Source organism: Xylocopa sonorina, chromosome 12, assembly GCF_050948175.1.
Source record: "Xylocopa sonorina isolate GNS202 chromosome 12, iyXylSono1_principal, whole genome shotgun sequence".
NCBI classification, from domain to species: Eukaryota; Metazoa; Arthropoda; class Insecta; order Hymenoptera; family Apidae; genus Xylocopa; species Xylocopa sonorina.
The window spans coordinates 10,094,347-10,118,252 of record NC_135204.1 but is presented as its reverse complement, the minus strand read 5'-3'; the positions used below and the strand labels follow the sequence as shown (position 1 = coordinate 10,118,252).

Below are 23,906 nucleotides of genomic sequence, written 5' to 3'. Positions count from 1 at the left end.
ATTGGTCGACCGAAGGCGGCTGGTACGGATCGTAAAATTCGCAGCCACCCTTCGAGATGGCTGGTTCGAGCGGAGGAGGATTCCATTTTCTCGAGAGGAAGGGAAACGGCGGGTGAAAAACAAGAATCGTCCGGCCGGTGCTCGCGTAATTGGCCGCGTTTAATATCTGCAATTCTCCCCCGGAGTGGATAGGCGGTCGGCGGCCGCGGCCGGAAGTTCGTTATTGTACCCGTGGCAAAGGGAACCGCAATGGAACGACGCCCGCGGTCACCTATAGAGAGAGAAACACACCTTTTGACCGGGGACTTTCGGTAATTGGCGCGAGTTTGCAGCCGAGTTTCGTGTTCCTTCGGTACGGCTTTCGAAGTTGAGCGGCGAGTTCCGGCCAGACGGACGACAATTAACACGCATCCGTAACCCCGAAAACTTTGAACGTGTCCCCGGGTCGCGGGCGCTCGGAAACTTTTAAGAAGGATTGTTATTGGCCCCTTTGTTTCGTCCGGCGTCTCCACGAGCCGGACCAGAGAAACCAAGCCTTTGGACGGCTGGCTAAAGTACCCGCTTCCATCGGTGTTTCCACGCGACAAACGAGGTCTCTCCTTTGCCAAGTTCCCGCTCGGATACCGCAGCTCTACGTGCCCGGCGTTCGCGCGTACTTTTCGATCTCGCGGCCACATCCTTCGCCTCCTCCGTTCTTTCGACGTTTCGCGTTTTCGTACACGAGCAGGATAATCATTCCCGCGGCGACGTGACGTTCGCGTTGTCAGCGGTCCCCGTTTCACCGTCCTGTCTAGGATTACCGATGTTTGCGAACGTGAAAATCGCGCCGGCATAAATTTCCGGCAAACTTTTAATTGAAAACGTCTACGTCGGAATATCCGGCCGCGGCGGTAACGAACAACCGGGCCGGCCGTTAAACACGTTCCACGGGACCGGGTCGGTTTGTACGTCGCGCCAGCGGTGGGGTTGAAAAATATATTTACCGTTACAAACGAACCACCGCTAATCCATTTATGGCGGCAGATTAAAATCGAACTCCATTAATTATCGTCCGCTGGATACGAGTTCGGTGCCGATAATGCGCTCGGAACGAAGACAACTCTCGTGGAATCGGTTTAACGAGCAAACGAATTATATCGACCATTGGGGGGGGGGGGGGGAGAGGAGCTGAGGGAACGAATTCATCGGATCCCCGTCGCCTCGGTTCTGTAAAATACTCTCCCCTGATTGCTTCGGAAATTATTCAAAAGCCTCCCCAAATTGCCAATGAATATTCTATTCACCGTCATCTGGTTCTATCTGAATTTATTCCAGGCTACTTCCGCTAGGAAACATTCGAGTCTCGAGTCGAAAATCTTCCAGACTCGATCAACGATCGATAAATATTCCACGCGGGTCTCATCGAACGAATGCCAGAGGACAATCGCGGCCACGATCTCTGTTCACGGTGCACCCGGCAATTAATTAATAAAGTCGTCGACGATGATGGAAATAGAGAGAGAGAGAGAGAGAAAGAGAGAGAGAGAGAGAAAGAGAGAGAGAGAGAGAAAGAGAGCTTTCGTTCACACGTCGAGACTTCCCCATGGTTTTGATCGTAGACGGCTTTAATATCGACGGCGGAGCGTGATTCGGGTGGTGATCGCGAATTAACGGGGTCCTCGATTGAAACGAAGGCAGCTCGTGCTCATCTGGAAGAGCGCTTTGTGCTGCGACGCGGATGTCCAAATAAATGGAGAACGGACGAGCGATGCAGCGGACAATTACGCACGCTTTGTCGTCTCGCGAATAAGAGCGCCGCTTGGGGAGAGTCTGCTTTCTTTCGCGAACGCCTCGATTCAGACGCGATCGTTCCGTTACACGCGAGTCGAACGAGAGTCGCGATTATTCCTGCTGAAAGGATGAGAATTTATAATAACCGCTAATAGCTCCGTGCTCGTCTCCCGCTGCCTCCCCGTCATCCTCGTTACGGTCAAAGAGTATTTTCTCGTTTTCAATGTGTTGCTACGGTGGAAGAGACAGAGGCGAGGCAAACGATTCGAGTAACGATAAATTTATCGAATGGGTGGTACGTACACCAAGGAAATGGTCTGTGAATACGCGGGAATTGGAACGTTCCAGTTATTCGAGCCGGAGAATGAATAGCCGTAAAGTCGAGGCACCCTCGGATGGTGCTTCTCGAAAATATGGCACGCCTGTGACACTGAATATTGATTAGGGAACAAGCGGGAGAATCGTAATCGATCACCGAATAATGCGCGTCCGAACGTAATAATTCGCGCAGCTGCGACCGGGAAATAAAGGCTGGTCACGCGATACAGAAATTTCCACCTGACAATGGGACGATTCTCTGGTAAAGAAACCGCCGCGAGAGCTAGGGACTCTTTTTACCATCGTTCGTACGATGTATCGTCGACGCGTGCTACTAAAGTTCGATCGGCAAGTTTTGTCTTCATCGCCTTCGAGCCGTTTTTCCGCGCCGCACGTCGTCGAGCGATCGTTCCGGTGAAATTGGAGAGCCGAGCGTGTCCGCTAATGAAATCTATGTGGGACACTCGAATGGGGCGGAAAAACCGTGGGAGAGAGGATTGAAATTCGAAAAGAAACGGCGCCAGCGACCAGCCACGTGTCTAACGAATCGTCTAACGCCGGGAAACTACCCTCCGCCATGGGGTTGCGGAGGGATCGAGCTGGGTTGAAGTGGAAGAAAGCATATTCCGTTCTCGGGACGGAGAAAAGGCGACGTGGATAATGATACTCTTCGAGTCGCGGCCGAAGACAATGGCGGTGGAAAAAATTAATTGCTCCTAGCATTATTCGAACAGCCGTGCGCGATAGCCGAGTGGATGGTATCTCGTGACGTAATTGTTTTCCCGGACCATTACGCGTGAAGAATCGGTCGATTCAAGATCTCGCGGCCGGTAATCTTGCGGCCCTCCTATTTGTTGCGCGTTACCTATGAATATTAATTAACGCGACCGCCAATTTATTCCTTATTCCGTTTACCGCGACGTCCGAATTCCATTTCTCGTGGAAATTATCTTTGAAGATTTGAATCTGACCGTGTTCTCACGAGGAAGTTCAAGTCGAAAAGCGTGATAAGGAACAGCTAAAATTCATTTATAGCCTGGTCTCTGAAAAAAACTTTTTAACACGGTACAGCTATTCCACGTTACTGCGCGATACTTTTACGGCGTCCTCGTAGAAAGCAATGCCTTTCCATAGAATGTTCGACTCATCAAGATCGTAGGATTATCGATTTTTTATAGCACGAATTCCAAAGTACCCGAGGTTATTACCGCGGGGAGCGTTCGGGAGCAGCTAACGGCACTGATAAAAATTCTGGCTGCCATCTAATGGCACGTCGAATTTCAATGAAGTTCTCGAGCGGGATTTCGCGATGCTCTGTCACGGTCTTGTTCGAAAGTCGCCTCGAAACGAAAGGGACACTCGCGACCCTTTACAGACGACACGTTTTGTAACGGATAATATCGCGACGCGCCCGCTCGAGTGGAGTTTGGTTATTTCATTAACTCGAGTGGGGATTTGCGAACGAAGTTACTTCCGACGGGACTTCGCATTACTGTAAATTGACTGGAAGTTGCGTTCGAGAAATAAGAAATCCTGCAAATACGAAAATTTTACCCTCGGAAATCCTCTTACCCGAGGAGTTGCATCCCGCTGAGGACTCGCCCGGAGTTTGTAGATTTCTCGACTCCATTCGAGCAGTTTTCGTAAAAGTTTCGTGTTCCTCCGAGTAAAAGCTCCCCAAGTTTTTAGCAACCGGCGTACACTTCGGAAAATTGCTGGTTTTATAATTTCCAAAATATAACCGGAAACGGTGGGTTTCGTTCATCACATTCGTACACGGATTACGTTGTAAATCGGATCGCAGCGCGAACCTTGGTTTAATAGATATCCGAGGAATTCCGTATCTCCGTTTACCCCGCCGTAACACATCAATATCGTAATTATTATCGAATTACAAACCACGCGCGCGAGCTTTCGCCTGAGCGGGTGGGGAAAAAAAAGCGCAGCAACCCGGAAGGAGAACGATCGGCATTGTTTCGACCGCGCGCGCCGATCCATCACCATCCCGAAATTTGGTTACGCGCACAATATGGGGCATCGTTATTGAAATGGCAGAGAGCTTAGTTAGGTTAATAATTTGTTTGCTAAGCCAATTATTATTATCAACCGAGTGCGGATGCGGTAACGTTCGACGAATTAATATTAATCACTTTCCGCGCGTAATTGCGTTCACCGCGAAATGGATATTCTCAATCCGTCATGTTAATTGAAATTACAACGTATTAGTTCACGCGAAACGTTCCCGTTCTCGACGATAAACGGAATCGACGAAATGGGACAATCGTAAGAACGTAATCATTCCAGACTTCGGTAATCGAAAACGTGACGACGGTGGTCGTTCGCCGAGGAGCGAAATGGCCCCTGCCGACCTAAACTCCGTAACAATCTGTTAGTCGACGAACGTTGCTCGAGCTTTTTTTTTCACAAAGCTTGATCTCTCGACAAGTTTGACGGACTCGTTATAATGTTTATTGTGCCAGCGTGTAATACCAGCGGAACAGCGAAAGAACGCTCGGGTTGCGCCTGAAAGTTCTGATGGGAAACGGCGCACTCGAACCGTCATCGACAAATATTGGCCTCGAGGAAAAGAAACTTGATTCATCGCGGCAACTTCCCGCTGCTCCGGGCAAGTTTTTAGTGGCTTTCGACTAGCAGCTACTTAAACGTCAGGCGGCTATCCGAAAGAGATCCGAGTGCGATCGCGATTTTGACCGATTAGGCAGAAACCGCTCGGGCTCTTAAATACGCGTCGAAAGACACGAACGCCAGAAGCTGTTTCGGCGACGAAACCAGTTTGATTTTACGCTCGAAATACGATAAATTATGGGGACGTTGCCTCGCAGCGGCGAGCCCGTTGCGTCTAGCGGTCGTGTCGTTTCTGGCTGCATACAAGTTCCAATTTTAGGGATGAGAGCACTGCAATGCGACACTCGCGTACCACCTTTAACCATTGAAACACACGCACCCCGGTAGAAAGGAGCCGATCGAACGCGATCCTGGCTCTATCGGGACGCTTTTCCGCCTCGAAATTCGTTCCGTCCTCTTACGCGTGGGTAGTTTATACGTAGATTCGTTCGGAGGGTTAACCAAAATTGCGCATCCGAACGCACGCGGAAGTTTCGTTTCACACGTCCCAGCTCGGATGGGACGTAAAGCAAAGTTGGCTCCGCGACGAGCAAAAATCGGGATTTGCCGTCGCGTAGTTGGACCGATCGTAAATCGCAATCTCTCGGTAATCACGCGGACGCGGTCTCCTTTGGCGGAGGCAGCGTCGAGCCAAGTGGATCCCGTAGAATACCCCGAGACGTCTCCGGAGACCTCTAAACGCGCGACAGATATTAACTCCCGTGGAAAACCGACCTCTGTTTTCCTACAATTTCAGCTCAACGACCGGCAAAGTGAATCCCAGATAAGTTTGTCCCACGATTCACAGCCGCGCTCTCTATCCGACAATGAGATCCTCGCGCGAGACGTTTACGAGCTGATCCCAGACCGAGACGCGTCCAACAGTCTCCACGTACCGATTCGACGGCCACTGGGGTCTCGACACCCTCCAAGATTCCTCGATTCACACGTGTCGCGCCCCTATCCGTACCAGCGTTATTTCCACGCGGCAACCCTCCTAATAGATTTTTAAAGACTGTTCATCGCCGGTACACGGCGTAATATATTTTTACCGGTATCGTATTAAACGTCACCTGCGCCTGGGCTAGCAGGAAGGCGAGGCGTCCGCGGGGAGGGCCGCGCGAAAGGGGAACAACGATCGCTAAGGCGAAAACGGGACGATAAGAAATAGGGGGTTGGGTGGGCATTGTTGGTGGTCGGGTATCTCGTGGCAGGCGACGTTCGAAAAATATCTCGACAATGCCGATGACAAGCGGCTTCTGAGCGGCGTTATCTGGCTGCTGTAAGGGTGGTGCCGAAGTAAAGCGAGGAAACGAACGGCACCTGACACCCTCGCGGCCGTGGTCGGCCGTGCGCCCTGCCCGGGACTAAAAGGGGGGGGGGGGGAGGGTCCTTCGAGTTTACGACCTGTTCCCGGTGTTTAACGGACCCTGGATACGCGTACGTCCGCGTGTCTTCGCCCCGGCCCGCAGCTGGCGCACGCGCTCGTAAATGTTCCAGGGGTTGTTCTCCGCGTCCCACCGGTGCCGAGCTCCCCCGGATGTTTCGAATTAATTGGCGGGGATTTCGAGCGGCTGCGAACTGCGCTCGCGGCCCTCTGCGCGCTTGTACGCGAGAGATTAAACGGGGACGTTTCAGACGGCGGCTGTTCTCGGCCACCCTCCTGGGAAATTTCAAGGGGGTGATTATTCGAAGGAAAATAAGATGGATATATCGGGAAACGCGATCCAGCGATTTTCGTCTCCTCTCGTCCTTCCCCGTGACCCTCTCGAGGTCCCCTGCAGGGTGGCTAGCCGAACGGTCCACGTGGGCGTGTCGGAAGAGGCACGTAAGCTGCTTATCGAATCGGGACTAACCGCTACAATCAGATATGAACACGTGTCGCGACGATTACCCAGGCTGGGCTGTGCAACTAAGATTACCCTGGAAATTGGATACCGGAGCCAGATATAGATGCATTATAATAATTACACACCGAGTCTGACGTATACTTTAACCTTGACGTCACGCAATGTTTGCACAAAGGTAGCTTTTCTGCGCGCGTGGCAGGCGGTGCTTTCTATCGCCACGATTATCGTCTGTCCCGTTAAAAAAGGGTAACCCTGAACGCCAAAATGTACATCCCCCTCCCCCCGAACGGTGCATACTTCGCGAGTACTTTTCTTCAGCTGCTCGAGTGTCTATCCTCGTTCGTGTATCGCGATGCAGACAGTACGTGGCAGAGGGAGAGGAAAAAGGGAGGCTTTTCGGCCGACTCAAGGTTTCCATCAGCTTTCAAATCGGTCGACATCGCTGTAAAGAGCGTCGAGCGACGTGTAGCTCGAGGCGAACGCGAAACGATCCTTGGTTCGCGCTGCACGGCAAGTGTCACGGCCTCCGTATCGATCAGGCCTGGGTGAATGCCGCGAAAGTAGCACGCTCCGCATCGCAGTTGGTGGCTCTGGTTTCTTTTTTCGTGTCCGCGGATACGAACGGGGCAGCCAGGCAGGCACAGTATCGGCCCGAGGAGAACTCGGCTACGAACGCTTGGTAAACACGATTTCGCGGCGGCCTAGGCCCCCGGCTAACTCGTTAAATAGTGCACGCGTCATGGAACGACGACCCATTGTGTGTCTGTACATCGCCCAAGCGATTCGCGATTCTTTTTCCTTTTTTGCGAGGGGTGAGGTCAGTTCGCTTCGTTACAAACCGAGGCCTGTGTTATTCGTGCGGCTCGCCCGTGAGAAAAGTCACGATTGTGCGGCTGAAACGCGGCTGGAATCGAACGAGCGGTCTTTCCGCGGAGTGCTCTTATTCGCTTTAAAAGGTTAAAGAAAAAAAAAATAAAAGAAACAAGAAAACACGGAAGGAAAAGGAGAAATGGTAGAGAAAGAGGGAGGGAGAAAGAGAGGAAAATGACGACGAGTAGACTGGACAAGGATTTAAAAGTTGAACGTTTCCATCGCGTGTTTTAAAAGAGACAGGTAAGAGTATCTCGAAGGAGATAAACGGGAAGAAGAATCGGTGGCTGCCAGCTCGGGCTACGTTGACGAGTAATTTATGATCTCCCGCGGTTCTAATTTCGCGGATAAGAAAAGTCTCTGGTATAAGGCGAGCTATTGTATTTGTAAGTGATTGATACTGGGCTGCAAGACGGGAAGCAGCGAAATAACGAGACCCCGCGCCATTTTTCCAGTAAAAATTAATTTATAGAGTATCTCCGATGCAGGACCGTTCCTTGACCCGATTCCGTGCTCGTTTAAAAAAAGGAGACCCTCCACTGTTCCGCATAAATATTGCATCGAACCCTAGGTCCCCGGTAGATTTCGTGGAAGCACGAGTAACAAAAAAACGGACCTGCAATAAATCCTCCGAGCGAAGCTTTCATCCGGATCAGAAGTCCGGCGAGCAAAAACCGAGCGGGGAAGAAGCGACAGATCGGATCGCGGGATCTCTCGATGACGCGATGGATAGCGTCGTTCTCCGTGACGAAGCGATCTCCATAGATCGGTGACCCCATTGGCTTTCCCTCGTCCCAACGTCGCGGAATGCACAGCTCGTTTGTGTCGAGAAACCAGCGATGCGCACGAAAACTCAATGCTCGCGATCGAGATCGGCAAACGTATCGCACCCGCCCTCTCGCTTCTTCCACTTTAAACTTTCCATCAGTCATTTTCGAGGAGCGTACAGGGTAGACGCGCGTCGAGAAACCTTTTTCCCTCGGTTCTGTGCTCCTCGCTGGTGGTATCCGAGACGCCTCTATTTACTGGAACGCTTGCTTATCTCGTAGCCGGTCTGCGATTCCGACGAGAACGTGGGCCACGCTCGCGCGCGCGCGCGCACCGGATCCGCCTGGACCCAGGCAAGATGCGCCGTCTGCGACGTGGATGCAAGAATGCTTGGTAATAAGCGTGATGAAATATACGGGTACGCGACTCCGCTCGCGGGACAATGGGTACGCGGGTCCTCTGTTGGTTTTAGCCACGTCTCCAGAGGTAAATGTAACAACGTGGACGGTAAGCAGAGTAGCTTCCCTTTGACGTAGCGCCAAGATGATATATCAGTCGGCGCTGCTGGCCTATCCCCGGGTTAGGTTGCGTTGTATTCGCCAGGAACGCTGCCCCGTTCCGATTGCGAGCATCGCGCAACGAAACGGCTGGAACGGGTTCAACGTTTCGAACGCCGTTTTAAAATATTGAAACGACTGGCCCGGTTGGCAATTAAACGGACGCCGGGCATCGTTAAAGCATTAGCGAATATGGAGCAGCGGCGCCAAGTGATAAGCTGCGCGAGGCGAAACCGCGCCGCGTTAATACGAGCAATTAACGGTCGAATTAAAATTAATACCCCGATACCGACCTGCTAACTAGTCGGGGAGTTCGTCGGACGGGGTTGGTACGAATTCCATTCGTTCGTCGCGGTGAAACGCCAAGGTTCCTCCGCGAACGTTCCGCGAGACGCGGTTGATAGACGCCGCTAATTAGACGCCGTATTAATTAATTAATGCTCGGGGCGGGGACGATAAACGATGATAACGAATTTGTTCGGACAACAAGCCCTGGTGGCTCGAGTAGCAATGGTTGCTGGCAATAGACATTTGAAACGGACAAATAGCTGAAGCTTCGGTATTGTCGATGTCTCGCGCAAACAAGAGAGACTACCCGAAGCAACGAGGCGGGCTGCTGGTTTATCCGACAATAATGGAGCCGGAGCTTTCAACCTCTTAAGCCACTTGTTTCATTGTTAGGGAACACGTGGCTCGGGGAAGTTGCTCTAGACGCTGGTCTCTCGATACGCGTTCACGTTCAGACAGCTCCGTTTATACTCGTCTTGGAAACGCGTTTCCATTCGCTCGATCGGGAACAGAGAGATTCTTTCGCTTAACGGATGTTGTCCATCGACGTTAAACGCGACTGTTCGCGAGTTTTTCGTTTCTAACGAACGTTAGATTTTGTCGCCTGTTGTTAGATACTTCTGATACCGCGACGAGGAGTTTCACGCTCTGTATCACGATCGACGATCTGCATTTAACGCGTTCCCATCGGGAATTCAACTCTGGAGAGGTTTCACGGTAACATTGGTATCCAGCGTGAAGCATCTTCCGGAAATATAATCGGCGAACGGATCCGTTCCAGGGCCGCTAGCGATGATCAGCTTGGCAAGAAAAATATTTAGCGAAATGCAGCCACGGTTCTGTATCGGTCGAGGCTCGATGCGGCGCGTTCTGCGACCGAAACGTTGGAGAACCCAATGTTCAACGAGCATTAATTTCCATTCCACCCGAGTTAAACTTCGCTCCGAAGTTGGCGGTGGGAATTGGCTTGCGTCGCGGCGTTGTAAATCGTGTTAAAAATCGCGCGGCTCTGCACTAGCGACAGTCGCGTTACTTGCTTTGGTTTCGCGTTCGTCGCGCGTGATTTTCAGTCGAGATTTTAATTTTCGGTAAATTTCTTTTTCGCGAGATCGCATGGACACGCGGACGGTGGAAACGGCGACGTGGAAATTCAAGAGTTCGCCGCAGCGAATACACGGAATTACATCGAAGTGGAATAAAGGGCAACGTTTGGCGGAACAATTTAATCTTGCCTCGAAGTTTGATCACGAGGCTCGCTTTGTTACCGTTCTGTAACCGATAAACGATCGTCATGATCAATAGCAGACCGGCCCGCCTGACGTTTCGATTAATTCCGGTTTTAATTACGCGCAACCGTTGCTCTACTTTCGCCCTGTAACAAGTAAATGCAATTATTGGCACTTTTACGGTATCCTCGGGGGCTGGCAAAAAATTGAACGTTACTTTATCCCGGTTTTCCTTCGGTTCCGCGTTCCCCACGCGTATTTACCGATTTACGAACGAAAACTGCGGCTGAATTTCGGGAAACTTTCATCGTAACTAGGTCACTTTTCCAGTGCCATTCTTTTTCGGACTTTCCAAGCGAAAAATCGAATCAGAAGTCACTTCTCTCCGCGATGTAAATTCATATTTTCGACGAACAAATAAACGTCTCGCGAACAAATCTCGTCGTACACGACGAAACGTACGTTCGACTGCTACGATCGGCGTTGCCACACCCTGCAGGAAGGTCATGGATCACTCGTAACGGGGTGAACTGAAAATAAGAGGTGTCCTACCCCGTCGTGTGCTTGGGACGCATCCAACTTTCTCTAAGCACAATTTAAGCGAAGAATTACAACAAATAACGAACCTTTGAAAGAATCAGCATTTAGATAGCGTATTAGCGGCGGAACTGCGGCCGAGTTGGCTTAATACTTTCGTGATACGATTTCGCCAGTCACCTGGCGAAGGTGGTTCCTTCGGGGACTTCTTTCCACGATAAGACGTTCGCGGGATTTGCAAGAGTCCGCGCGGGGCTGTTCGTCGTAGTCGAAACGCGCGTTTAATAGTGCCACTCGAACAACCCGCTTCCGGGTAGCAGGGTGGGAAGAACGTATTAAACTTGTATTTCACCACCAGGAACCGGTAGTTCCGCCAAACTTAAACAGGCGGACTTTTTCCGCTCGTCTAACTCATTTCGCAATAAAAGGAGAAGAAGGGTGGTTAAGGGTTTCGAAATGGGGTGCTGGAAGACAAGCCCTTAAAATAAGCCGTTAAACGAACTAGTGGAAAAAACTTTCCCTCGCAGTGTCTAACGCGGGATTTACTTAGTTTATTAAATAGCAGAGGAGGAAGAATCCTCGTTCCGTTATGGAAGTTCCCTCGCTCGGTTTCGAACCGGGCCCCCTCGTATCAACCATCAACAGCCCCGCCAGGAGGAGGTGTAGCCTCGTGTAACCGCGGGGCGGTAAATTTCCGAAATAAACGAAAAATCCGAAGCTGTCGGGCGCACACGGTGGTCTGGTACGAGCTGGTGGAAATCAATTGTAGTCTCGTGTCCGGCGGGTCGCCAGAATCGAAACACTGGCCGCGTTGCTCTCGAACGAGAAGCTCACGAACCAGATGTTCGAGCGTACCGAACAATGCCCGGGGTCCATTGTAGCGGAACCTGTTTCACTGATTGTTCAAAGTCCCACGATTTTCAACGCCTTTCGAATCGATGCTCTTCTGAGGTTTTCTCGTTTCGTTTCCTGCCGCTTCTTCGGCGTGTACCTATCTGTCTCTCTCTCTCTCGCTCTCACTCTCTCTTCCTTTCAACGATCCAAGTTTTAAGCATGCGAGATAGTAATTAGAACGTCTCGCAGACTCTCTGTTCGATCGTAGATTCCTAGACAATGGTGGAATGGTCCGTGATAGTTCTGGGTAAGGGTGCTCTCTCGCTGCATCGCTTAGCCGTACAACTCTGCGACGTCTTCCGTTCTCGACGTTGTACATCGACGAAAAGCGATTCGAAGACGGTGACGCGACCGGCATTATTTCGCCACTGCTATATCAGCGCTCGATACAATTCACGAGCCATGGTTCCCGTTTCGAGCGGTGAACAAGTCAGGCCAATCTCGTCCGGGGAAAGTTCGGCGAGCGCGAGAAGTCGAACGATCTGGCCGTTCGCTGCTCGATCCCGTGTAACTCGTTCAATCCGATACTGCGAAATCGTAGGATCTCGCAAACGTGCATTACGCACCGCGATTTTTCGAAAAAAAGGCTGTCGTGTCGCGCAACGATTCGATCGGGGGCTAATTAGTCCGAGAGGGGTTTCGATTCAGGGATTAACGCGGACACACGTGTCCGCGTGCTCGTCCAATTTTCTTTTCGCCTCGCGACAGATGGAATGACGCGAACGACGTGGATTCGTTGGCCGCGCTCGGAAATGAGATTTGTCCTTTCAATCAAACGCACGCTCTCTGACGCTGGGACGAAGAAATTTTCCGATTGCGGTTCAGGGGGGGGGGGGGGCGCAAATATTTCCTCGCGCAGAATTCGAGGTTAACGCAAACGTGACCGATTCCGAGGGCGAAAGAATTTATTGGCAGCGGGAGTACACGAACCGTGAAACAGTTAATTATCAGTTAATGTATTAGGGGGATACAAAGCGAGCTAATTACTGCGCAAACTAGTTAATTTTAGTAAACTAGTTACACGGACGCTCACCCTTCCGCCGCACCGTGACAGTCGTACGTTGTCGTTGCGTTTCGAGTTCTGTTTGACTCGATTGCCGACGACTAACTGATCGAAAAACAGAGCTGATTTTGTAGCTCGCGCGAGGGATACGCTGGTGAAAAATGCGGGTCAAGCTTTTCGAAACTCCCCTGGCGATCGCAACCCGAGAGGGAACCCCTCGCGCATTTTTATTACCCCGAAAATTACGGACACAGATCCCTCGCAGTTAAGAATAATTGTAATTCCATACATGTAACACGAAATGGCAATTTCTGGTGTACGATAATCCGAGCACGCGCACGCAACACGAGAGGGCGGTAATTTCGAATGAAAGGGTTCCACCCTCCACGGGAGGTAACGGCGTGCGCGGCCGTCCAAGGATATTTTTCCGTTCCCGTTAAGCGCGCGGCGTTTCACCGCGAATGCACGTCGTTCGCCCCGCTCGCTGCGTTCCTCTTTATTGCGATACAATTTCGCCTTATCTTGATCGATCGCTTCCCTCCATTATGCATGTGCGCACGTGAGCTATGAAATACGTTTTCCTGAGAAACGCGGTTAGCCGAGCGAGTTATAGGCGCATTCCGCCACGATCCGTCTCGGGGGTTCGCTGGAATCGGCCGCTCGCGGCGTCGAGCTCCGAATTCTCTGGGAGGCGCGCTGGGGATCAACGCGCCCGGTAGCGCGCCGAACAAATTACGAGTGCCGCGAACCGATTCGTACCCGTGGGTAGGGGTTGAATCGAGCCGAAGGCTCGAGTGCATCGCATGCAACGACGCGCAATAAAACGTCGACGGGTGGTACACCTTCGATTCCGCCGCACTTCCCGTTCGCGTCTCGAGCGACCCTCGTCTTATTCGGTTCCCTCGGCTATCAACCCCTCCCTTCCTCTCACTCTCTCTCTCTGTGCCGTTCTTTTTATTTTATTTTCACCGCGGGTCGAACGATCGTTCGCAATTTTTCCTGGCCGGCTCGGTCCCGATAAAATCTTTAATTGCGGAACGTGCGTTTTTAACCTCCCCAGCGTTGAAAAGAAATTTCTCGCTCGGTGCACGCTCGGTTTCCATGCGACGCGGGATAATTTAGGTCTCGCGTGAAATATCGCGGATGGCGCGGGACGCGACCAGAGACCGAGATCGGCCAGTTACGACACGAACCAGACCGCCGTTTAAAGAACGTCAAAGGATTCCCCTCCGCTGTACTTCCTTTTCTACTTTCTAACGAAGGATAATTTAATATCGCGCCGAGACGAGGGTAAATAAATCAACCTGGAAGAGCGAGTTCCCGGGGCAACGTTCAGAACCGACCAGACATCCGCGGCTGAACAGAAACCGGTCTAATAGTCTGAGTGGAGCATGGTCACGTAGGTAAACCGTCCTGCCTTATCTCTCTGACCATGACTCGCGCCTCCCATCGTGCTTCATTTAAAAGGGTTGGCGGAAATTTTTTGGCGGATAAAAATTTCGCGTCGCTCTTCTTTCTCCGTCCGTGCGGAGAGGAAGATCGCGGGGACAGTTGATCGATAATTTATCAGCCACGGAGGCGCAATCGCGAGCCACGATTAAACGTTTTGCATTTGACAACTGCGCCGCTTCGATACACCGTTCCGGTCAAATTGCAACGCGGTGAGTTTTGCGGGTTATCGATGTATTTATGCGTCAATGCCGCCTACCGTTTCGAGCCAGCCAATAACCCCTCCGCCTCTGCTCGCCTGCTACCGATCAGGGTACGACATGTTTGCTCAGCGTTGCTTGTTATTGGTATAATACTCTGTCGATGGCTGGTAGATATATTCCGTTGCGCGATTGTATTTCCCACGACTTTGAGCCTCGATCGCGGTGCGGCTGATTATACAGACTCGCTGCAAACACGATCCCGCGGTTACCGCGGACGAAAAATTCGATTAGAATCGCTACGTAACGCTCCCCCTGATTTATGCGACTCGTTGGAACGCGAGAAGAAACTGGCGGAACTTCGTTAGCGTTCGTGGCCGTCGCGACGCGTTGAAACGTATCTGCCTCAACATCTCCGCGACCGAACCGCGTTTACTACACTCTGGAACATTACGTAAACTCGTTAGCCCTGCCGCGGTGCTGATTATCTTTGTGGGACAATCTGACACACCTTTCGTTATGAGTAATCAAATTTTACGTCCGTCGTTGGAGCACGCCAATGCGTTTACGATGTTTAATTCGATTGCCAGCTGGGGGAAGGGGTCGCGCGCGTGGTGTCTCGTTAAACACACGGTATGCTCGATTTACAAAGCTTTGCGATACCCGACGCCCACGGTAATTTGTACCTTTTTTTTTTGCCTCTCCCCTTTCGCTTCTGCCAGTGACAATTTTAATTAGCGTGGGAGTGAAAAATTGAAGTAACGCATCGCGAGCACGCGCTCCCGTAGAACGGCGATACGCGTCGCGTGACGTTTCCAGCCGTTTAATTATCCGGGATCATTCTAATTCGCGAAAAACGCCCGCTGCCCGATAAAATCGCGCGGCGCGCGACCAATTCCCACTCGATGGCCAGGTGTCGGGTGTACTCATTAACCAGAGAGCCACGACGGACGCGACGTTGCGCACGACGTTTCGTGACGAATGATTATAATATTTGCCCGTAACCCGTGTCCCTTTTACCACGTTTGCTTTTGATCCCCTTTGTCAGCGATCGGGGACAACGAGAACGGGACAATGTGTGTGAGAGAGAGAGAGAGAGAGAGAGAGAGAGATATTTATCCAACGTTCACCATGAAATCGTTGAACCGGAAGTCAGTCATTGAGTTTCATTAAAACTGTCATTTCGTCCGGTGGCATCCACGCTCACGAGTACAGAGCAATCCAGCACGGAAAATATTTGTCGGCCATCCCTTTGACTCTTTTGTCACCCCGCCGTTTTATGCTCATAATTTCCCCTTTACGCGATAATGTGTCACACTGCATTACGCGATAATTAATGTCACGCGGGCCCATCGGACGGAAAACGGCTGTTACGATTACTGGCCTGATTCAAACCCCCATCCCGTACCAACGACGGGGGGATTAATTTTCTACGTTCGTATCGATTCGCGGCATTTTATTTAGTCGCCGTCGCTCGTTTCCGTTTCCTGTTCATTCGTCGGGAGTACAACAGACGTCGAACTCGATCGAGTCCTCTATTTTCGTTTTCGGTTTTACTTTTTCCCTCCGCGCCCCTCTTTTCTCTCTCTTTTTTTTCCGAACTCGCGCGTCGGGTTTTAGTGGCACTTCGCGAGGGTTTACGTGCCCGATCGGGCATATAAATTTCGCGTTTTGGCGCAAAACCCCGCATCGGACCGACGCGGCAGCCGGAGTTAAACTTGTAATCTTCTAATCTGGTTTATTAATGGAGTTATATCGGGGAGGTCCAAGTTATTGGCCGGGCTCGAACTAGGACGATTTGTCACATCCTCGGATGCGCCCGTAATTGCCCCAAAGTCACGGTAATTTCGTCCGCGAGATTAAAATCCACTGTCGCCACGGCCGCGGTTGAACTTTCCCCTCGGATTCAATCGACGCAGGCTGGGAAGCGGAGGCTGGCGGGACGTACGGCTCGCTTGTATCTTATACAGGTCCCAGCGAGCACCGACTCTCGCCTGTCACGGCTGATTTATAACGACCACGACTACTGCGAGTCTATCGTAGGCTAACCCAGGCTAAGCTAGCCTATTCGGAGGCTACTAGTAATAGCACGGGTGGATTACACGGATCAACCGCTGGGCTTGTCGTCCATTTTTCTTTCCGCTTCCCTTTTCTCTCTTTCCCTCGGACGGCAGTTATACAGATATATCTCATTCGTAAATTGTACACTTTGCCGCCGCTGTTTTGTATCGATTGCGCAGATTACAGACGGCGCAGTCTCGTTCCCTCCATCATCGCGCGAGAGAGAAACGAACTTAATCCAGCGAGGAATTATCCGTTCTCCGGCCGTTGCCGAGAAAATGGCCTGCCAGAATCGGCGGGCGGGTTCTTCCAAAACAAACTTCGCCGCTCCGACGTTTCCTTTACGGTTCTCTCGGTTGTCAAAACGGAGGCGGGCGTTAAATCACGCCGGGCAGAAATGATACGGCGAGGGCGCGCGGGAAACATGCGATTCCGAGGACGGTACGTGTCTCACTCTCGTCCCGGCCGTTTCAGAGTTATAATTGAGGGGCGTCGACCAAAAGTGGAATCCACTTTTACAAGTTCCCGCGGAGAAGTAGCGTTCGCAGACAAACTGCTGACGTTTATTCTTGCCGGGAGAGTGGTAACTGCAAATTACACCTTTCGCCGTCTACGAGGCGTTCGCTCGAACACGTGAACGACCCTGGGACGGTCCTGTATACTTTTCACCGTGTAAACGGCCCGTCCGAAGTCCCGCGGACGGGTGTCGCGAGTCTGGCTCGCGGCGATCGTGTCACGCGTTCCAGACGAAACGCGTGATTACGGTCACGAATGAGCTTCCTTCGAGGAACGATTCAATTTCTCGCTTCCGGTGCAACCGACGACCCTTCATTCGCCCACCGTCGGAGGCTGCTTAACGACTCACGTAAATAATAGCCGGCGTGGTTATTTTATCGCGGTCGACCAGCCACGCGTGCTCGATGGGCTCGAACGGTGCAAGGGAAAGTGGTCTGGTTTTGCTCGGCTAATGCTAACTTTAAACGATGACCACTTAGCGTACACGGACGCGTCTATTTCAATGTTCGACGTTCTTAAACGTTCGTTATCGCGTCGAACAAAAATGTTCAGCTCACGGCATACGCTGTGGTATATTTTACACTTCCACACGGACGTATGAGTTGCGAGAGGAGACGCGAAAATTGGAAATCGAATAGCAATCGAACCGTTTCCGTACCGCCGCGGGGATCGCGTCGGTTTCCTTACCGCGAGAATCCTGGGAAAATCTGTCTGGTTGGGTAAAGATCGAGACCAGGGATGGTTTACGAGGCGAAGGGTGGTGCTCTCATCGGTCGCAGTGTATTTACGCGAGCTGGTAAATCCTGGTATTGTTTTAGCGAGGACGATGACGACTCGTATTATTTTTTTGTTTGTTTGTTTTCCACGTGTTCCGCGGTGAAACATCCAGGGAGAACTCGCGGACGGAAGCGAACGCGAGGGCAGCGCGTCGACTGCTCGCGAAACTTCCGCCTTCCGTCGAGAGGCCCTCGCAGCAACGCCGGCTTTCAGACCGATGGAGTACGCACTCCACCGGCTCGGTGATGCATATCCTCCGCTGCGAGCATTTTCACTTGGCTCGTACGCAGTATCCTCGAGCATTCTAATCGCGCCGCTAACTCGCCGACTTCCGTCCGCGGTGCTCGCGAAGAACACGCGCGATGCGAGCTTTTTGTTTTCCTTGCGCGAAGGGTTTTCCCCCGGCAATTGGACGCGAACGCTCGAAATCGCTACGAGCCATCTACGCTAACGGCGTGACCCGAATGTGCCACGAAAAGAGAAAAATCTGAAGCTCGCGCGAAAAAAAAATGTTATTCATAGCGGCGGAGTATATCGCGGGAGATTCGAGGCGGAGATCGAGAGGGCCGCCGTACCAGCGAAATTGCTGGGATTCGTTTTTCACGACGGCGAGCGGAACACGTTCCGCGCAGGTGCTCTTTTTTCTTCGTCTCTCCAGTGTTCCTTTTTTTTTTTGGAGAAAAGTGAATTCGAAAGTAAGAAATGTGGGGAGGGTAGGGCAATGTTTCAGATATCGAAGGGAAATCTGTTTCGCGAAGGAAAGTTGCAGCGTACCCGATGGAACATGAAATTTGATCATCCCTCGCAAGAATTCTCGGTGAAATTTGCTGGAAGGTATACAAAATGAGAGGGAGTGTCTTGAATTTTGTATGAGGGCACGTTTCAAAGAACTTGAAAGTGAATCCTTTAGTTTTAACAACCGCGAGCCCCGAGGGCACCGCGTGAATTTTGCAAAAGTTCGCCTGATTTCGCCTGGCTGGCGAAATATAGAAAAGAATTATTCACCATCCGCTGAAGGTACGACAATCTCTGATAAACCGTGCGAAACGTACGTAGAACGGGGTGTAGGGATCGAGGGTCGCGCGCGAAATCTCGAGACCGCTGTGTACGTGAGTGGTGGTAACCTTGTTCGACAAAGACAGTTTCCACTTGGCCAAACCTGTCGTCACCCTCGACGAAGTTAATTGGAATTCTTGCAGTACGAGACAGCGGCAGTGTCTTAGCAGTGTTCAAGAAAACCGAGACGTCGCCGCTGAACACCTCATTCCGCTTGAATCCACCGGCAATCCGACGGGTCCGCCTCTTTAAGTGGTCGCCAAGCTGTTCGAGGAGCCTGCCAACTTCCGCCTCCGCGTTACACGCTGCTGGGAGAATCTCGGAATTATCGCGTAGACGAAACAGAGAGCTAGAGAGCGAATTAAAGACAGCGTTCAACTAACACCAATCTATGCCGAGTGTCCACTAACTTTCGCTTAATTTCGCATTCCACGATCGTTTCTACGATTTCCTGCTGACAGTTGCCAACGATCGCGGGCGTTGAAAGCCCTTGATAATTCGTCGAACGCCACGCGAGAGTTTCGCGACAGTGGGGCACAGTTTAACCCCGCGCTCGGGAAACGACGAGCGCCCCGAAACTCTCTAACGCCTTTAATTTTTCCACCGTTCACCGTGGAAGCTTTTCACGGCGCAGGGAGTGGGGAGTGACGGAGGGACAGGAAAAAAGAGCCGTCGCGGCGGCTGGTTTCCCGACGAGTAGAAAAAAAAAGAGAAGAAAAAAAAGCAGCCACCGGTCGAAAAAAGAAAGGAGAAAAAAACCGGCGACGATCTCGATAACTCCATCGGTAGTCGCGGAAAACAATGACGCAATCAGCGTGTGTGGCGTGTTCGTCCCTCTGACAAAGAACCGTATCTCGGGGAGCATCGGGTTAGCAGCCCAGATTGGGAAAGGGCGGGGGTGGAGTCGCTCAAACAGACCCTTTCGAAGCATTGTTCCCGTGTCGACAAACTTGATCGAACATTCGTCACCGGTGTTCGACGTACCGAGACAGACATTATTCGTGCGAAAAGAGTGATACGCGGAATCCCAGTACCGTTTAAGACGAGGATCCGTCATCGAGACACAGGATTTCGGTCCCGTTTCTCCGCACGATCCGTTTCCACGATGGACTGAACGCCGTCCTCCTCTCTCTCTCTCTCTCTCTCTCTTCTCTCTCTCTCTCTCTCTTCTCTCTCTCTCTCTCTCTCTCTCTCTCTCTCTCTCTCTCTCTCTCTCTCTGTCTGTCTCCTCGCGTATTATACATCACCGAAAGTTCCGCGTAGAATATCGTGGGACGTCCGACTGCTCGTCGATCATCCCCTCGGGTCGCGGCGTTCGATCTATCTTTGTAAAGCGAGCCGCCCTCGATGATGGTCCTGTCACTAGGTCCGCTTTAAACCGGCTTCCGTGGGTTGACAAACGCCCGACGACACGCGCGATCGGGTTCCTGATCGAGCGTCCCGACGCCACGCTTTCCGGCTCGAGGGTGGGAAAGGCGACGCGGTCGCGACGCGATCTCTCGTCTCACCGTTACGCGCAACTGGAAGCGATTTGTCCGGGATTTTCAAAAGGAATCGAAAGGTTTAGGTAGCGCTGTACGCGACGATCGTATCGTTCGAAGAGAACCGGTTCCACGGAGAGCTTCCTCTTCGATCGAGAATATAGTAACCGTGGAGCCTGTTAATTCGTTAATCCGTCGCGAGACACTCGAAATCGAGCAGCCACTTCTGCGTCTCGACGGGGCAATTCCGTCGTAAGAAACATCTCCGTTTAAGACGCAATCTGGATCGCGGCCAACGACTGGGCCGGTCCGCAATGGTCTTTAAACGATGAAAAGTTTTCCACCGCGGAACACCAACCCGGTTCTTTACATAATGCTGATATACGGTGGGCAATTTTTCGCGAAATATTCGCGTCGAACGGTAAATCGCCGCCGCGTTCCTGTCTCCGCGTAGATAGGACAATCGCGGAAATTACGCCCTACCACCGTCGCAGCCAAGTGTACAAGCCAATTACTCGAGGAATAAATCTCGTTGCGTAAACGGCCGACAAACCCGTCTCTCCCTTGGGAATGAAAACGCGTAAGGGGGGACACAAATGAACTGTTCACCGGCGGAATTCCGGCAAAATGCGGCTCCGTTTCGAGCAAACGCCTCCGCCGGTTAATGAAAATGGGACTCGAAATTCAATTCCGCCCGTTGTATATTCAGTCCAGGTAAATAAAACTTTCTCAAGTTTTCAACCGCCCGCTATGCATATTCATTAAACAAAAGCGGCATTTCTTTGCGCTGTACCTCCCGACGCGAGAACTTCGAGCGTCTCAAGATTGCACCCGATCTAATGATCATCTCTGCAGACGGTTCGTCCACGTTGAATCGACGAGTTGAACGCGGAACCAACGCTTCGCCTCGAAAGATTGCGCTCTCGTTTCTACCTGGATACAAAACACCGCGCACTTGTTTCGCGTATACAACGCGTTTACGCGAAACCACAAGAACAAAGAGAATCCTAACGGTGGTCGCGTTGTAAACGACGCGATCCTCGCAGACGATTTTCCGTCGCGTGCAGTCGATCCTCGTGAAAGCGCCGGTGGATCTCGCCCGGTTTTGTCTGCGCGTCAGTGGACGTACATAATTCACGGTGGAAAAAGTGTGTCGTTCAAACGGGCGCGAGACCGTGGCGGCGTTTTAGTTCAAGTATAAACCATTTTTCTCCGACTGAAAAACAACGCGGCCCCGGTTCGCCCAGAGATGAAACGCGACTCACGCACAGACCGCTATTTACGCGTCTGAAAAAAGTTCGCGCAACGCGTTTCGTCCTACCGCACGGACACCTTTTACCTACCAGTCAGGGTTTAATTCACGTCAGCCACGCAGACGCTTATTTTGAATTCGCTCTGATGTAAACTCCAATCGCGTGGTTCCAGGCTTGGGTCTTTTTTCACCTGGCCGCTCGTTGAGTTTATCTCCTCCAGCACCCCTACATACGGGGCAATTAAAATTATTTACGAACCGCACTCTCTATCCGTTTGAACACTTGCGCCAGATTAATTAAGTGCGAGTACATTAAATTTCCCACTGTTGTGAAACTGACGCGTTTCATCGAGACAAGAATCGCCTCAGCGAGCAGGAAGACGTAGACGCCTTCGTCGACTGTTTCGAAACGGCACGTCGGGAGGCTGCCAGGGTAATTAATACCCGCGTTATCGAGCACGCGACGAATAGTCGTACCTGTTCCTCCGTAGGTATAGAAAATTCTTGAAACGCGAACAGATCCGTACTTCGTTCCCGTTCGACTCGATGTTCCTGGAGCCGCGTAAGTGCTCTCGACGGGGAAACGCGCGTGGCAATAGAAACACACAACGCTTGCCAGGAGTCGTCGAGGTCGATGCCAAGAGTGGACGCGGACGAGGGTGAAATTGAATTGACGACACAAACGGGGGGAAAATTGTTCGACGGCTCTCTCCCCCTTTCTCTATGTTCGCGGGGAGGGCGGAGGACGGAGAAGAGCTGGAGGAGCAGAGCAAGGTCTCCATCGCGGAAGAACGAAATCGATCCACCGATACGACGCGACCCGTGGCTCGAAAAAACACGCACTGTATTATTCACGAACGTATTTTCATCCCCCGGTCCCGTGTAACGCGTCTTTTTCGCGGAGTAAATATTTACTCGGGCCAGGGGATGAAATGCCTGGCCGGGTCTCGCGGACCCTTTTACCTCCGCGCAATCGTTTCCCTTTTACCTCTCTGCCAAGTCGATATCGATGCGCTTATTCCGTGTCCCGACTTCTTTAATGTTACATCGCGTGCCTTGGAGCTCGCGGCGCCGGTATTAGATATTCCCGCCAGACACACGGGCCACCCTGCGCACGTACGTACCGATCCACCCGCCGGGTGTTTTCTACATTTCCGGGGGCATTAAAAACACTCGTCGGAGCCTCGACTGCGATCCCACGTAGCCGCGTACGATCGAGAATACAAAGGCACGGGAGCGTAGCCGTTTTTGATTGGCCGCGCGTGGGGTCGACCCTCCTGGACGATGAGAGCGGAAAGGATCGAAAGTAGGTTTTCCAAAATATCGTTCCCGCGGAATCGCTGCGAATCGAGTTCTCCGAAAAAGCTCCACGGGCCGCGAGATTGCCCGTGACGTTCGATTCGAGTTTAACCGGCTGCCCGGCGTATCTATTAACAATTTCGTTCGTACTGTTCGAGTGAGGTGAGGCTGAAAAATAAAAAAAAAAAAAAGGAAAATAGGGCGAACAAAAAAAGGGGAGAGAGAGAAAAAAGAAGAGGAGAGGCAAGGGAGGAGGGGGTCGAAATTTGTTGGAAACGGTAGAAAGCTAGTGGACGAAACCGCGTGACTCGAATAAAACGGCCACGAAATTCCATCTGTCCACCGTTTCAAGCGCACGGTCGAATGGAACTTTTCATTTCCATATTATCTCTTTCTATTTCCTTTGATGTCGAGATTCGCGCCTGCATCATATTCGTAGAGGTTGGGAATCGATGAACGAGACACCGTGGGGAATCGTGACCGTGCGGTAATGGCGACACGCGTCCATCCGGAGGCGTACCGCACCAGGAACGGGGGTGAGGGCAGCGAGTCACGCGTTACAGGCTTCGTCGAGCTGGCGAGGATCACTTGGCGAAGTAACAAACGGAATAGGCAAGGGGCGCAAGGGTGGCCCGGCGAAGAGGCGAAATAAGGGAACAGGGTGAGACGAGAGAAGCTCCAAGTGGAGGCCTTTGATTCTCTCTCGCGGGCTAAATTCAAGGCGCGCCCCGACGTTTCAAGCGTTTACGGTGGTCGCGCAGAAACCGACCGCCCCGATGCCGTAGCCGCGCTCCTCTCTACGCCGCGCTACACAAAATACGCGCGTAATAATGTCTTCGTGCTCGTGCCTCGGTGAAAAGTAATGAAACGGCCCGCTCGTGAAAACTTTTCCGCCGTGGCTAGCGAGTGTGTCCTATCTCTCTCTCTCTCCCTCTCTGTTTCTGTCCGTCTATCCTCTCTTCGCCGCCCAGTCGGCCCGCGAATCGATATTTTTAGAGAGAAGCCTTTCATCCTATCGCCAACAGCTCGTCGTTGGCTTTCACCGACTTTCGATTTGTCGCGCCGCGTTTGCACACTCGGAGATGCGCTCGTCGCCTCTATCCGTTCGA

General features: G+C 51.9%; 1 protein-coding gene across 1 annotated transcript in view; it reads left to right on the top strand.

Annotated features, from left to right (window-relative positions):
* Hbg2 (alpha-glucosidase) overlaps positions 1–12,712 on the top strand; it is a 79,718-nt gene extending 67,006 nt beyond the window's left edge. The window contains exon 2 of the mRNA XM_076905831.1: positions 12,703–12,712. Coding sequence (XP_076761946.1) covers positions 12,703–12,706 — 4 coding nt within the window. The 3' untranslated portion in view covers positions 12,707–12,712. The remainder of the gene's footprint in view (positions 1–12,702) is intronic.
* The last annotated feature ends 11,194 nt before the right edge of the window (positions 12,713–23,906 follow it).